The sequence below is a fragment of the Pteropus alecto genome, unplaced genomic scaffold (genome assembly GCF_000325575.1).
Source record: "Pteropus alecto unplaced genomic scaffold, ASM32557v1 scaffold44, whole genome shotgun sequence".
Taxonomy (NCBI): Eukaryota; Metazoa; Chordata; class Mammalia; order Chiroptera; family Pteropodidae; genus Pteropus; species Pteropus alecto.
This window is the reverse complement of record NW_006436812.1, coordinates 6,878,390-6,893,069: the sequence shown is the minus strand read 5'-3', so window position 1 is coordinate 6,893,069 and position 14,680 is coordinate 6,878,390. Positions and strand designations below refer to the sequence as shown.

Here is a 14,680-nt window from a genome sequence, read left to right as displayed (position 1 = left end):
TTCCGTTGCCTCATCCCTTCCTCCGCTCCACCACCGGCCTTCCCTCTCCCTCAACCACTCCTTTTTAATTACCCTCACTCCTCAGACTCCTTTTGCTTAATATCTTCCCTTCTCTTCAAGCCCATAAAATGCCCCTGGTTTCAGTATGCTCTCTCTCCTTTGTTATTCTTTACTCCTCACACACCCTGTCTTCCCAACTGCTTATCCATAATGTTAGAAAGCTACTGTCACTTTCTCCAAAGGGGTTTCAATGAAAACTTTCAAACATACAAAAATACTGAGAGATTTACACAGTGACACCATATGTATTTCTGTGTCATCTGTATTCCATAGGCAGCATTTTATTGTATCTGCATTATCTTTCCATCCTCCTGTCTATCCAACAGTTCATTGTCTTTTTTTCTAATGGGATGCATTTCAAATCAGTATACTTCCATGCACTTCACCCTAAACACTTCAGCACATGTATCAATAATTATGTAGAGTTCAGTATTTGTTTGCAGTCCTTTTTTGAGTAAAAATTTACCTACAGCGAAATGCACAAATCTTAAGTGTGCCATTTTGTGAATTTTGACAAATTCTTATGCCTGGTAATACAAATCCCTATCAAGAGTATTAGCATCACTGTAGACAGTTCCCTCATGGCCTTCCAGTAATACCCTCCCTCTTGTCAGCACCTTCTTTGCTGATTTTTGTCACCATAGATTAGTTTTGCCTCTCATGGACTTCACGTCCATGAGATAAAATCATCAGTATGTGTTCTGTGTCTGCCTTCTCCCTTCATGTGATATTTTTGAGATGCATCTGTATTGTTTCAAGTATCAGGAGTCTGTTTTCTCTTGTGGAATAGTGTTCCATCGTATGCTTATACCACATGTCGTTCATCCATTCCCCAGGGGTGGACACTTGTTTTGGGCTAGAGTATTTCCAGTTTGGGGCTATTGTGAATAAAGCTTCCAGTGACATTTGTGTGCAAGTCTGTGTAGATATATGTTTTCATGTCTTTGGGGCCTGTACCTGGCGATGAGTGGGGTGGCTGGTCATGTGCACGTGAGCTTAGTTTATTACAAAACTGCCAGATGTTCTTCCAAGTGGTGGTACCATTGTACTCTCACCAGTTGCCCATATACTGTCCTCCTCAAATGAAACTCTGAAGTTCTGAGTAGACCTTTTCTTCTTATTCCCCATCTTCGGCCAGGTGGTGTGGGGGCGACAGTGGTGAGAAGTCACCAGTCACAGGCTTTTCCCCTCCTTCCTGCTCCTTGCTGGAGAAAGAGGAGCATAAACAGACTTGGTAGGGCTTTTGGTCATCACACTGGCCAGGTCAAGGGGTGCCCTTGGACTTGAGATCTTATCAGCAGTTCTTAGTAGAATCACCTGTCTTGTCTGTCCCCAAAATTATTGCCCAACAGTGTCACATAGGGGCTGGGTTTCCTAAAGCACCAAGTCCCAGATGGCTTTGGGTAGCATTCTGTGTATGGAGCCCTGTATGTTACTGTTTGTTCTTTCACCTAGTCAGTCCACACACACGACCAACAGCACAGCCAGGGGAACCCCATGGTGAACCAGCAGCCAGGGTCCTTGGGCTTACAGAGCATGCAGTGAGGGAGGGAACAGCAGGGGAGGTGCTGCTGCTGTCAGTGAGGTGGGTGGGGGCCAATCTACATGACCTTACTGACAGGGCACACAGAATCAACGTGTTCCCTGGGATGAAAATTAAAGGGGCCTATTGGAGCTCTAAGCCTTGGACATGCCCCTGGTGATCTCTGCACTTTCCAGCTGGGGGATGAAACTGGCTTCCTCGAGTTTGAGTTTAGGTGGTTGAGAAGCCCAGATGCCTCTCAAGTGTCAAGGCTGGAGCAGCAATGGCAGTTGGGCCCGTGGGAGTAGGCAGGAAGGAGCCCAGGGCAGTGGCCAGTGAGAAATAATGCTGGGAGTGTCTGTGTGGCTCTGAGGCCCTCTCTGAGCCAAAGTCCAGACTGGTAGCTGTTCTGTTGGGCCACGATTAGTGCGAAATGGAACAAGCTCTCCTGTCAGAGTTCCGGGGAGGCCATGACTTGCGAGTCAGCGCATGCTTCCAGAAAACTGATGACCCAGGAAGGCGTGACCCAGTCCACTATAATAAAACTCTCTGGTCATTGACCTGCCTGTTGAGAGAGATGAGCTGCCTTTACAGAGGCCGATTCTCTATCTGTCAAGCAGGAGGGGTTTGTTGGCTGCTGACCCTTGTAGCTGTCTCATGGGTTTCATGTGTCTTGAAGTTTAGTGACTTAAGAAGTGCTAGATATTTATCAGTCCAGTGAGAGAAATGATCATCTGAGAACGGCCTGTTTTCTGGAGTCCTGATCTTTCCTTAATGGTTAATCATCCACCTTGATGTACTGAGATAGGGCCTCTGCTCACCCTTCCTCTCTCTTCCTTGCCTTTGCCTGAGCTATTCCCATTGCAGCTGGGGTGCCCTCTGTCATTCCCAGGGCTTGGCAGAAAGGAGCCCAAGGCAAGGCCCTGGGAGGGATTTTGGGCTCTCTTTCTCTGCCTGAGAGGAGCTGGCCAGGGCTTTTTGGTCTCCATCCAGAGCTCGCTCTAGCCTTCTCCCTCATTTGGACCTCTCCTGGCTCACCTGGCTTGCTACACCTGTTTCCTCCCCACACCCCAGGCACTAGGCCCTCTACGTGCTGTTTGTCCAGCACTGCAGCTCCACTTCCTTCTATATCGGGGGCCAGCCCTCTGATGTTCTGAGTCTCCAAATCAGCTCATCTTGGGAAAGTCCTTCCTCCAGCTGGCCCAGATATACCACTGAGCCTCGCTGGGGTTGTTTGAATCTCTTTGTCTTTACATTCTTTCTGGTAATATTTCCACTTTGATTTAATTAAAAATAAGACCTCCCAGCCAGTCTTGGAGTTAGCATAGATGCTTCTGGAAATGGTACTGTATTTTTTCAGTGGCAAGAACATTCTGGAATAGAAGTGTCCCCAGAGGGTGAGACTTGGTCTCATTATGATGCTACATTGTGGGGTGCATTGCAGGTGTTGCCCCGCTACCCTGAGTTTAGCCTTTATAGAGCAGACCCCTGCTCTTGAAGGGATGGTGGGACCTGAACCCTCAGGGACAGTCTGCTGCTGGGGTGTATGGTTGAGGGGGCAGAGGGTGGGGGCCGTGGACAAAGTTAGTGAGTGGGGTGGCCCTGCCAACGGATGGGGCAGGGTCCTTGGATAGGTGGGCTGAGAGGAGGAATCAGGCTGGACGGAAGGGCTGCAGCCAAAGGAGGACACAGCTGAGATTTGTAAGGACCCTGAGTATGGACATTGTTAAGCCGGACTGTTCCAGGCTCCAGGAATTATGGAGTCCCTGCCCTCAGGAGCTGCTTTCTAGTGGAAGACAGCCCACAAACAATGTGGCAGGACAGTTATGAGAGATGACAGGAGTTCAGGAGGAGGGTGAAGCCAGGGGTGGTCATTTGAGGCCTCCCTGAGGAAGTCTAGGAAGGGGCAGCAGGGTCCAGGTGGGGAGCCTGGGGAGAGTGCACCTTGCACTTTCAGGAGCTGCAAGGGTGCCAGTGTGGCTGGTTCGGGCAATCAGGATCAGAAAGTGGGGGCGAGGCCGGGCTGTGGGCACTGTGGGAAGACTTGACATCATGGTCTGACTCCAGCCCCAGGCTCCTGGAGGGACTGGTAGGTGGGGTGGCCCCTTGGCTCAGTGCCAGCAGATCAGTCATCTTTTGGAGTGGGTGTGAGAGGCTGGGCTTCCAGGTGACTGCAGCTGTTGTGGGCTTGGGGGAGGCAGTGCTGGGGGGGACACCCAACCCTATGCATTGAATGTACTGTTGAGTCCGCTCAGAGCTGCAGGCTTGGCTTTACTTGTGTGTGTGTGTAATTTGTAAACTTTTTTTTGTAACAACTTTGTCGTTTAAATTTGTTAGGAAAGGAGAGTGAAAATAAGATTAAAGCAAAAATAAGTCAAAGATGATTTTGAAATAGTTATTTTATAGCATTTGGAAGAATGGAAAGCACGATTACCCGAACTGCATTTCAACTCAAGTTCACTTTGGGTCTTCGCTCTAGTGTGCCGTCGTAAGCTGCTCACTGCCTGTCTCACCTGTCAGACTTTTATTTTGTATCCAGGAGAGGCATAGCAAGTGATACGATATATTGACAGTTTGTAGGGTGCCGTCGTAAGCTGCTCACTGCCTGTCTCACCTGTCAGACTTTTATTTTGTATCCAGGAGAGGCATAGCAAGTGATACGATATATTGACCTAGTTTGTTGGGAAAGCACAAGGAGATTGTTACTGTCATAACCACAGGCCTTATTTCAGAATTAGAATGAGATAGAGAGGAAATCGTTACAAATAGGCCATTGGTCTGGCTCATTCCCTCCCCACAGGTTCTGGAAGAATAAGATAAATGCACATGTTCTTATAGAGAAAACCGATGGATGAATCATATTTAGTTCCCATCAAGAATGTAAAAATGCCTGCTATGTTTACATCTCTTCACCATATGGGGCAAGACTCCTAGATCATATCCTTACCACTAGAATATGAAATGATTGGTTAAGTTTTGAGAGTTTGAAATTCTGTGTTTCAGTTTTCAGAAGTGCAAGCAAGACTGCTAACATTCAAGACGGGGAAAATAGGCCAGAGACATTCCAGCCTTATACAAAATATGCATGTGATCTCAAACTGCACTGGGATAATGGTCCTCCTCTACTACCTGTCTCAGAAACTGAAAACTTCTGTCCATAGCAGCCCTCTCCCTCAACAAGAAGAGCACATATAGTTCTGCTGCAGTTCACTTGCACCAAAGACTCAAACCTCCAGTGCAGGAGACTCCAGGGCTATTGGCTGGCTTGGTGGGTAGCAAGTTCCGGATCCAAAGGCTAGTGCCATTCTGTGTCAGGTCCAGCCTGCCGTGCTCTGAGGTTCTTTCACTCCTGCCACTGAGATATTTAGCCACCCTCCCAGGGAAAACAATACAAAACAATAGTAACAAAGATACCTATGATTCTGAAAGCAAAAGCCACATAAGGGATTTTTGTATAAGGGCCTTAATCGCCATTGCAAAGCGGTATTGAATTGGCAGAGATGTTTCGTAATTACTAAATGCATTAATGCTTGAATTTTCACAGTTGTTGAGGGAGAGCATTATTATTCCGTTTAAACTGAGAGAGCTCTTTAGAAACTGGATGGAGGAGCCGTGTGTCCCGCTATTGCTCTGTGTCTGAGAGTCCTTTAACATCCATCCTCCTTTCTCCAGGTACACTGGCTATAGTAGTGACTTCAAACCACTGACCCTTTAGAACCTGGCTGGGAGACATTGCGATGGAGAGCAGCATTTCCCCAAGTGGTCTACGTGCCAAAAAGAATGGCTAAGGAAGCCAGCCATGATTGTTTCAAAGCACTTTTCCCAGGAAGGTCCAGGGAGGCTTGCTCTTCCATTTGGCCCTCAAAAGACTACTTTGTAAATAAGTGACTGACGTTATGTGAAATATATTGAATAAGTAACTGATTTAAGTAACTGATAAATTTTTAAAAAGTACTAGTGTGATATGTTTTCTGCTCACACTTCGACACCCTGTATATGGATTTTCCTCACAAAGCAGTTCTCCAGTTCTCTGCAGATACCACCTGAGTGTCCTGTCATTTAATTCCTTCTGACACTTAACGCTCAGAGTTAGCATGACTCCACTTCAGGTACCTAGGTTACCCACACTTCTGTCTTACACGATCACCTCCTCAGGTTCAATAATTTGCTATAATGGCTCATAGAACTCAGGGAAACACTCCAGTTCTATCACTAGTTTATTACAAAGGTTGCAATGAACAGCCAGATGAAGAGGTATATAAGGTGGGTCTGGAAGGGTCCACAATGAAGGGGTTTTTGTCCCTGTGGAGTTTGGGATGCATCACCCTCCTGATATGTTGATGTGTTCACTAACCCAGAAGCTCTTTAAACCCCCTCATTCAGGGTTTTTATGGAGGGTCCAGTACACAGGCATGATTGATTAAGTCATTGGTCATTGATGATTAGCTCAGTCTTCAGCCCTTCTCCCTCTAAGGAGGTGAGAGCAGAGCTGAAATTTCCAACCATCTAATTACAAGGTCAGTTCCCCTGGCAAACAGCTCTCATCCCTTAAGAGTCACCTCATTGGTTTAAAACTCAGGTAAAGTTGAAAGAGTTGAATAACAACAGATATTCCTCTCACCCTATCACACAGGAAATTCCAGCAGATGAAGACCAAATAAATATTTCTTATGATATGACAATATCAGAGTAGTGAGGCGACATCAGAAAACATAAGCATCTTTCATCACTTGCACATACCAGAACATGGCTGGGAGACTGTGGAAGCCTTTGCCTTTTCTTTGTGGAAACTGATCATGTTTGAGAGGTCATGTCCCTATTACTGATGTCAAAATCAGAATCTGTCCATCATAAAAAGATTGCTTTTTCTTTAAACTTTTTCTTATTATAAAATAAAACATTTATTGTAAAAGATAAGTTAAGCAAAAAAGAAGAAAATAAAAACTGCCTGTGAGTCCAGCACCAAGGACAAAGTGGTTATTTTGGTGCAATTTCATCATACCTACACCTCCCCAAACACATACAATTTAAAAAAAAAATTAAGTCTGGCACCTAATACTTTTTAAAGCCCGTGAACAGTATCACAGAGCTGATATCGTGCTTTTTTTCTTTTACAGTGCTGTCCAGCCCTTTTAAGAAATAGTTACCATTCGGCCTCCACACTGACCCTCAGAACCCTGGCACGAAGTGTTGTTTCAGTCGGGAGCCCACCTTCCAATCCTAACCATGCCGCTTTCTCCCTCCTGGGTTTCTTACAGCCAGTCCAGGCCCCATTGACCACTCATGAAGTTTCCCCTTTGACCTCTCTGGATGGTCTGGGTTACCTGCTGAGTCTGGATCATTTTTCCCGCAGACTCCGACAGCCAGCTGTGCGGTGTTGCATCTGCCCAGGACGAGGAGCCACAGGCCTGCCCTGATGAGTTCGAGGACTTCGTTACCTTTGAGGCAAGTGGTTTTTATGGGAGAGCTGAAAGGGAATTTGATGTTATACCTCCTCCTCTGTGCAGTCTAAGTCCCACTTCACTCAGTGGCCCCTGGACTGTTTATACAGGAAATGGCCTAAAGGGCAGGGCAGGACTCACTCTGCAGCTCTGCACACACTGTGAAGGGCACTGTGGTCTGTGGGCACTGGGCTCCGGGGGCTCACGGCCACAGCAGGCAGTCTATGCCAAGCATTGAACACTCGAGGCCCTTGGCAGGAGATGTTCCTTGGGGCTTGTTGCTAGTAGAGCAACTCGCTGAGCAGTTAGGGCTCTCTGGTGATGCTGTCACCTTCTGCCATGCTGCTAATTAAGGCCAGAACAGGGAATATGTCATGGGATTTTTTTTTATCAAATTTCAAAACTATTTTTTGGATCTAGGGACATTTGATTAATACCTTGCCGTCTCCCATCCCCTGCCCCCATAAGAAGCCAGGGTTGCTATGGTTGCATGGTGTTGCCTGTAACTGTGGGTGTTTTGTCCTCTGCCAAGACTTAGGAAAGGTCTGTGAGCATAGCCTCAGAAGACAGACCACTGTCACTGTGTCCCATCATTTGGTGGGGGCAGATACTGGGAGACCCCAGGTGGCTGGATCTGGTTGCCGTCTCCCATCCCCTGCCCCCATAAGAAGCCAGGGTTGCTATGGTTGCATGGTGTTGCCTGTAACTGTGGGTGTTTTGTCCTCTGCCAAGACTTAGGAAAGGTCTGTGAGCATAGCCTCAGAAGACAGACCACTGTCACTGTGTCCCATCATTTGGTGGGGGCAGATACTGGGAGACCCCAGGTGGCTGGATCTGGGATTTTTTTTTTTTTTTTTTTAATGCTCTAGATAATCCTGAGTCTGTGAAGAGCTATTAGGGAAGGCTGTGGTGGCCACCGCCAGTCCCTCAACCCTCTGTAGCCCAGTGAGTGGCTTGGGAAGCAGGGTTGGACTGTGCCCTGGTGGGCCTAAGGCCCTGTGTGTCAGTCTTCTGAGCCTTGGCTCCTTTGTGAAATGAGGGGGTTGCACAGAATAGTTTCTGAAAGTACCTTTGAATGCTAACCAACCACAGGACTCTACTGCTTTTCTTCTGTGTCTCAAGTCCCTGCTCTGAGAAGCTGCCCCAGGTATTGGTCACCCCTCAGATAACACAGGCTCACTTCCTGACTATGACTTCTGCCAGCACAGACCTGCAGGCCACCTGGGAGTGTTCACTCTTCACAGCTTTGTCCCAAAGTACCAGCTGGGCATGAGACAGGGACCACCATGTATTGCATCCCCTGTGTTCATTCTGGGTGTGCCAGACTCGGTCCTGGCATGTGGAGGCCAATGCCTGGCTGGGACTTGTACTGGCTTCAAGATACAGTGTGGCCAGGCGGAGGGCCTCGGGTGTGCAAAACTCTTGACGTGTCGGCTTTCAGATGAACAGCCCCCATGACTGTGAAGAGGCTGCTTATGTGGCCTGAGTTGGTCCCAGCTCCATTTTACAGCAAGGTGTGGTGCAGCACACATTGCATTTTCCTGGCATGCGGTTAGCTCAGGGGATGAGCCTTCCTTTCTTGTTTGGAGCTTCTGGGAGGGAGAGACAGATTGCCTTTTTTGGCAGTAGTACAGGATCCTGTCACCTAGGTCGTCAGCACTGTACCCTTACCACATATCCCACTACGCACACTTTCTCATTGGTGTCTTTTATTTCTCTCTCATATTTCTGCTCGAGCATTATATCGATTTTTAAAATTTTATGTGTAGGTGGGTATAGTGGGTCAAAGTGTGGTCTCCCAAAAGATTCGTCCACCTAGAACCTGTGAACTTAGAGAAAGGATCTTTGCCAATGTAATTAAGTTAAAGACTCTCAAGATGAGATCATGCTGGGTAGAGTGTCCTTAGACGAGAAAGGGAGATGACACACAGGGAAGGAGGCACTATGAAGACAGAAGCAGAGGCTGGAGTGATGTGGCCACAAGCCCAGAACCAGCAGGAGCCAGCTGAAGCTGGAAGAAGCAGGGAAGAAGAATTCAACCCTGCTGACACCTTGATTTGGGACTTCTGGTCTTCATAACTGTGAGAAGATACATTCCTGTTGTTATTAAGCTGCTTAATTATGGTAATTTGATATGGCAACCCCAGGAAACTAATTCAGTATTTTATTATTCAGGATAGTAAAAGGCATCAACACATTTTGTCCTTAAAGTTCCCATTTGGCCCAAACAGGTGAGCCACTGCAGTGGGGCTGCCTCCTGAAGCCTGGGTGGAGCAGGCAGGGGTGCTGTTTGACCCTGGCCACCTTTTGTCCTCTGAATGGGTAGATCCCTATCCCCCACAGCCCTCATGACTGTGGCCCTCCCACCTCTGTGGTGCCTCATCCCTGGAGGTGTGCATGCCAGGACAGTTCAAAGAGTATGCAAAAGGAATGCTTCTTAGGTTTTTAGATCCTTTTTTTTTTTTCCAGAATAAAGAAAACATTTTTTTTTTGTTTTTTTGTTACTTAAAAAAATATTTTATATTTTAGCAGTTTTAGGTTTACAGAAAATAGAACAGATGATAGTAAAGAGAGGTCCCATCATAACCCCACACACTTGCAATTTCCTTCATCATGAACATCTTGCCTTAGTGTGGTACATTTGTTAAAATCGATGAACCAGTATTGATGCATTATTATTAACTAAAGTCTGTAGTTTACATTAGGGTTCACTCTTGGTGTTGTATAGTCTGTGGGTTTTGACAAATGTACAATGTCATGTATCCACCATTGTATAATACAGAGTAGTGTCATTTCCCTAAAAATCCTCTGTACTCTCCTGATTCATCCCTCCCGCTACTAACACCCAGCGACCAGTGATCTTTTACTGTCCCATCGTTTTGCGTTTTGCAGAATGTTACACTGTTGAATCATACAGTGTATAGCCTCTGCTGACTGGCTTCTTTCGCTTAGTAATATGCATTTAAGATTCTTCCATGTCTTTTTATGCTTTTTAAGGTTTTTAGATATAATTTTTAGGGGAGTAGAACTAAATACTGTGAAACTTATAGAAAGATTGCTTTAAAAAAATGCTTGTACATTGTGTAATCTTAAGAGGTCCAATAAAAATATGAGTGGAGAATATATGCATTACAGCCGAATACCACATTTGTCTCTGAAGATTGCCTCTGCTGGCAATCTTCAGAGACAAATAAGCCTCTTATTGATTTTTCTGGCTGGGCACACAACATTGTTGGTCCAGGAATCCTGTGCAGGGAACTACTGATGGGCTGCTGCTCCTGGTCCTTTTCCTGCTGGGCCATTCAGTGGGTCTTGTAGCTCCCAGCATTTCCCTGAGCATCTCTTTGGCTTGTCACTTGTAACAGAACTCCTAGGAGAAAGTTACTAATGTAGCATCTCTGAGAAGAAGGGGAGGAGGTGACTTAAGGTTTGTCATTGAGGTACAGGGAATGAGAAGAAAGCTCTATCTGAAAATCTTTATGAGCTAGAGGATGGCGTGCTAAAGGCCTACAGGGGGCGATCTTGCACATCAGGATTTCTAGAAGGGGATGAGAAAGTCCTGAACAGAAGCAAACAGAACTGATAAGGATTGTCCCTGCTGTGCCTCCCTCCTTCTCCCACTACCAGCATCTAGAGAAAATAGCTGCCTTAGTAAAATGACAGGGAAATGTGTCTTTTGTGCAAACTGTTATCAGAAATGTTAGAGTGTCAAGAACAAAAGCCAGTCTGTTTTGAGATCTGACTAACTATTTGTTAAGAACCTAGCAAGGACACTTCCTGGACTTTGCTCCCTACCCTGGCCGGCACAGCAGGAGGTTTAACAGAGCGTGTCTGGGAGCATGTTAAACTTTTTCCCAGGCAGTTATGTACCTTCAGGTGAACACACAGGTTTTGCAGAAATCCCAGCACGGCTTGTCATTTGAGAAGCTAGTGACCAGTCTGGACAGAAGGCCCTAGAGCTTCTGAGTCGATGGGGAGGCTGTCTCCAAGAGCACGCCTTGCCTGGAGCCGGTGTGTGGAGCCAGGCCCAGCCCACGAGGCCACCTGGGCTAGCATCTGAGGGTAAGAAGAGGCTGTGTTATGGTGGGACGCTGGCTCACACCATGCCCGGCAGTCACTTTCTCTCTGAGGGACCTTGACCTGAACAGTGGGGACCCTGGGTAGGGTTGGCCACACCTGAATTTCTTCTCATTGGTCGCTCTGTACATGGCCTTACTTGTGTATCTGTTGACAGATCATTTGTTAACTGGCGAAGCTAACAACATGTAACATAGATTTCCACATGAGTTCATCTTAATGTATAATTTGTAAACATTTTTGAAGTTGACAGCATTGACTTGTGGGCTTCTGGGTAAAAGTAGGTCCCGTCTGGTGGCAAATATGAATGGATGGCCATGTCTATGAATCACTCTTATGTTTTGTCCAAGTAGACTATAGATTAGCATGCACCATGGTCTAAGATGACTTTCTGCCTCTTAGAAAGCAGATGTTTACTCAACTGCCTTGAAAAACTCTCTGCTGGCTGACATTTACTCAGGGCAACCTTGACCAATAGAAGCTGACCCTCAGAGACTGCATGGGGGGCGGGGGTTGGGGCAGCACCTGGGAAATGAGTTGTCCCTGTCCTCCCAGCCACTTGGCCCTCCCTGGGCTTCATCCTGGGGACTTACAGAGCTGATCAGTCTCCTGTCTTTTTTGGGCCACTGTCTGTGCCCTCAGGCTGCATAGGATGCTCCAGGTAAGAGGCTGTTTACTGCCCAGCACCTCCACCAGGGTGTCTGAGTGTTTGTAGCTGTGCTGTGAGGACAGGATCTTCAAAACTCATTTATTTATAATTTGAGGCAAATTAAGTTATAAATGCAAACATAAAGCTTTTTGTGAAGTAGGGAACAGTGTTTAATCTGCGTATGACTTTCCATCAGTACAGGATAGTGGGTTTGCTTTAGAAAAGAGAACTGAAAGTGGGGTGGGGGAGCATTCTTTTCTCTTCTTCTATCTGTTTAAATGGTGGGGAGATGCCCAGGATGGAATGTGTGAGTGCCTGACTTGAGGCAGTTAGGTTTGTATAGTGTCCGCCTCATTGTTCCTCTGTCGATGGAAAACTACTTTCATCCTGAACTGCCCTGGCCAAGGGGGTTTTAGCTACAGCCCTGGCCTCAGCTGCACAATTGGTGTCAGCTCCTTGCAGGTGAAATAAACAGGCCCAAGTGCCTGGATCTTCTTCCCTTCCCTGGGGAGAAATGCTAGCTGGGTGCCCAGTTGATTTGTCCATATAAAAACTGAGCTGCCATCAGCGGCATGAGGTCCATGCAGCTGAGAGAAGAGCATCGTACATCTGTCAGAAGCACTTGTTGGTTGACTTTTTAAAAGCTGACCTCAAGACTCGAGTTCTATTTTCCACAGAAAATCATTTCAGATGGTCCCCAGTCAGTATCTGGGGGGCCCTGTGTGGTAAGGATTATGTGGGCCCTGCCTATTTCCTGGGGCCAAGGACTGAGGTTGAGGCGGGGGAGGTGTCCTTGGGAATGTCCTGCAGATAAGGAACAGTGCTCTTATAGGAGTTTTCAGCTGAATACTGAAAAGCTAACTGGTCTTTGTCATTGTGGTTAGAAGTCTGGGGGTCTTCTTGGTGCCCTTGGGTGGTTCTCAAGTAGTATCCCATGTGAGCAGTGCCATCTGGGCAGCTGATCAACAGCCACCCCTCAGAGGACGTCAGGAGTTGGCCGTGGTGCTTCCTCCTCAGGCCAGCTCCTGACATACTGGCACTTGCTCGGTTCAGACAGCTCGTCTCAGCCTGTGTTACCTGCACAGAGCCAGCCTGCGCCTGGCAGAAAGAGAAAGACCTTCTCAGGGATGATAACTAGAATGAGAGCGGGTGCCTATTCAAGTGATTTCTTGGTTTCAAATTTCGAAGTGAGTTTAGGTTCCAAGGCAAATTAGGTTTTCCCATGGAAATATAAGTAACATCATTGAACACCTGAATAGGTACATCTCATGTCATTCGCCATTTTATTCTGGCCTTATAAGCAACTGGCAGGGATTCCGCCCACCAATGACACATGAACCCTATAGTCTTTTAGTTTCTGTTTCTGCACCAGCCTTTGTAGTCTTTCTTGATCCTATATGAGATCAGCATTTACAACTCCCATTTTATAAATTAGGTAGCAGAGCTCAGGGTGGTTGAGACCCTATTCTGGGGTCATAGGGTTTTGTAGACAGCAGACCAAGGATGGACTTCGGCCTCTCATCAGCCACACCAGGCTCCCGACAGCTCGGCCAGGATCCTTCATATCGCTTCGATGGGGCAAGGAGCCTTGGGGACGCAGCCGTGCAAGGTCCTCTAGTTGTCCCCAAGGTAGCCAAGGACTGGTGACTTTTTGTTAACCACAGCACATCTGAGCATATTGTCCACCTCCTGTGATACCCGAACCTGCGTACAAAGTACACCTATCTCCAGCCACTTTATGAAATCTCACCTGTTTGTAAATTGTTAACCTCAGAATCCTACAAGCATGACATGGTGGCTACTTTTTTTTAACCAATGAAATTGCTTTTTAATTAAAGTTGAGGCGATAAATTGAAGATGGCTTATTTAATGGTTCTTTAGTTTTAAGTTCATTTGTACAATCCACAAATATGTCTTGCGTGCTGTGTGCCATCCCAGTGCTAGATGCTAACTAAGTCCATACATGTAAAAATAAAGATATGTTTAGTGGGAAAGTAGACATTTAACCAGTGAACATGATTGATTGATTAAATAATTGGTTAATTAGTATTTCGAGGTTAGACCATGTAATTGAATTTCAAAGCAATAGCCTGAATGTATATAACAGATATTCATGTGACTTTTTAATTTAAAAAGGCATATTTTTACACTATCGAATGCTAATTCTTTGGAAATAAGTAATTCTAATGTTTGAGGCTACAAAATGAGTGGTTGATTCTACTGGAATTTATCATGTGTTGGGGTGCTCTTACCTGTTTTAGGTATATTTATATAACTAACTTTAAAAAGTACTCCAATAGCTTTTTCTGCACTTGGACATATACCATTTTTCATGTTTTAAAAATATTAAATCATTTTGCAAGCTAATGTTTCTGCTTTAAAAATATAGTAGGGACTTCTCCCACGTGAGAACTCTTCTTCCGCATGGTCATTTCGATTCCCGCAGCAGCAGTGCGCTGTGCCGGGCATCGCGGTTTTTTGTATTACTTGCCACACATGGGCATCATCATTTCCAAGGTGCCAGGACTGACTCTTGGCATTCTCTCCTAGGCCAACGAGGTGACAGACAGCGCATACATGGGCTCTGAGAGCACCTACAGTGAGTGCGAGACCTTCACCGACGAGGACACAAGCACCCTGGTGCACCCCGAGCTGCAGCCTGAAGGGGATGCAGACAGTGCGGGTGGCTCAGCTGTGCCCTCTGAGTGCCTGGATGCCATGGAGGACCCTGGCCACGGTGCTTTGCTGCTGCTTCCAGGCAGGTCTGTACTCTGCCCCAGCACGGCCCGGCTATTGTGCATAAGGCACCATGCGGACATGTCTGATGGGCAGATTGGGTTCATAGAGGGGTTCATGTCAGAGGGTTTAGCATGATCACAGGGCCTGCAGGATGGCCTACATCCAGCTGCTCTGAGCAGTCTCCTGGTTACA

The 14,680-nt window shown here is 46.6% G+C and overlaps 1 protein-coding gene across 1 annotated transcript in view; it reads left to right on the top strand.

Annotated features, from left to right (window-relative positions):
- The window catches only part of RAB11FIP3 (RAB11 family interacting protein 3), a 75,829-nt gene that overhangs the window by 38,752 nt on the left and 22,397 nt on the right, over window positions 1–14,680 (top strand). Inside the window, exons 3-4 of the mRNA XM_015591216.2 lie at window positions 6,936–7,027; window positions 14,300–14,511. Coding sequence (XP_015446702.1) covers window positions 6,936–7,027; window positions 14,300–14,511 — 304 coding nt within the window. The remainder of the gene's footprint in view (window positions 1–6,935; window positions 7,028–14,299; window positions 14,512–14,680) is intronic.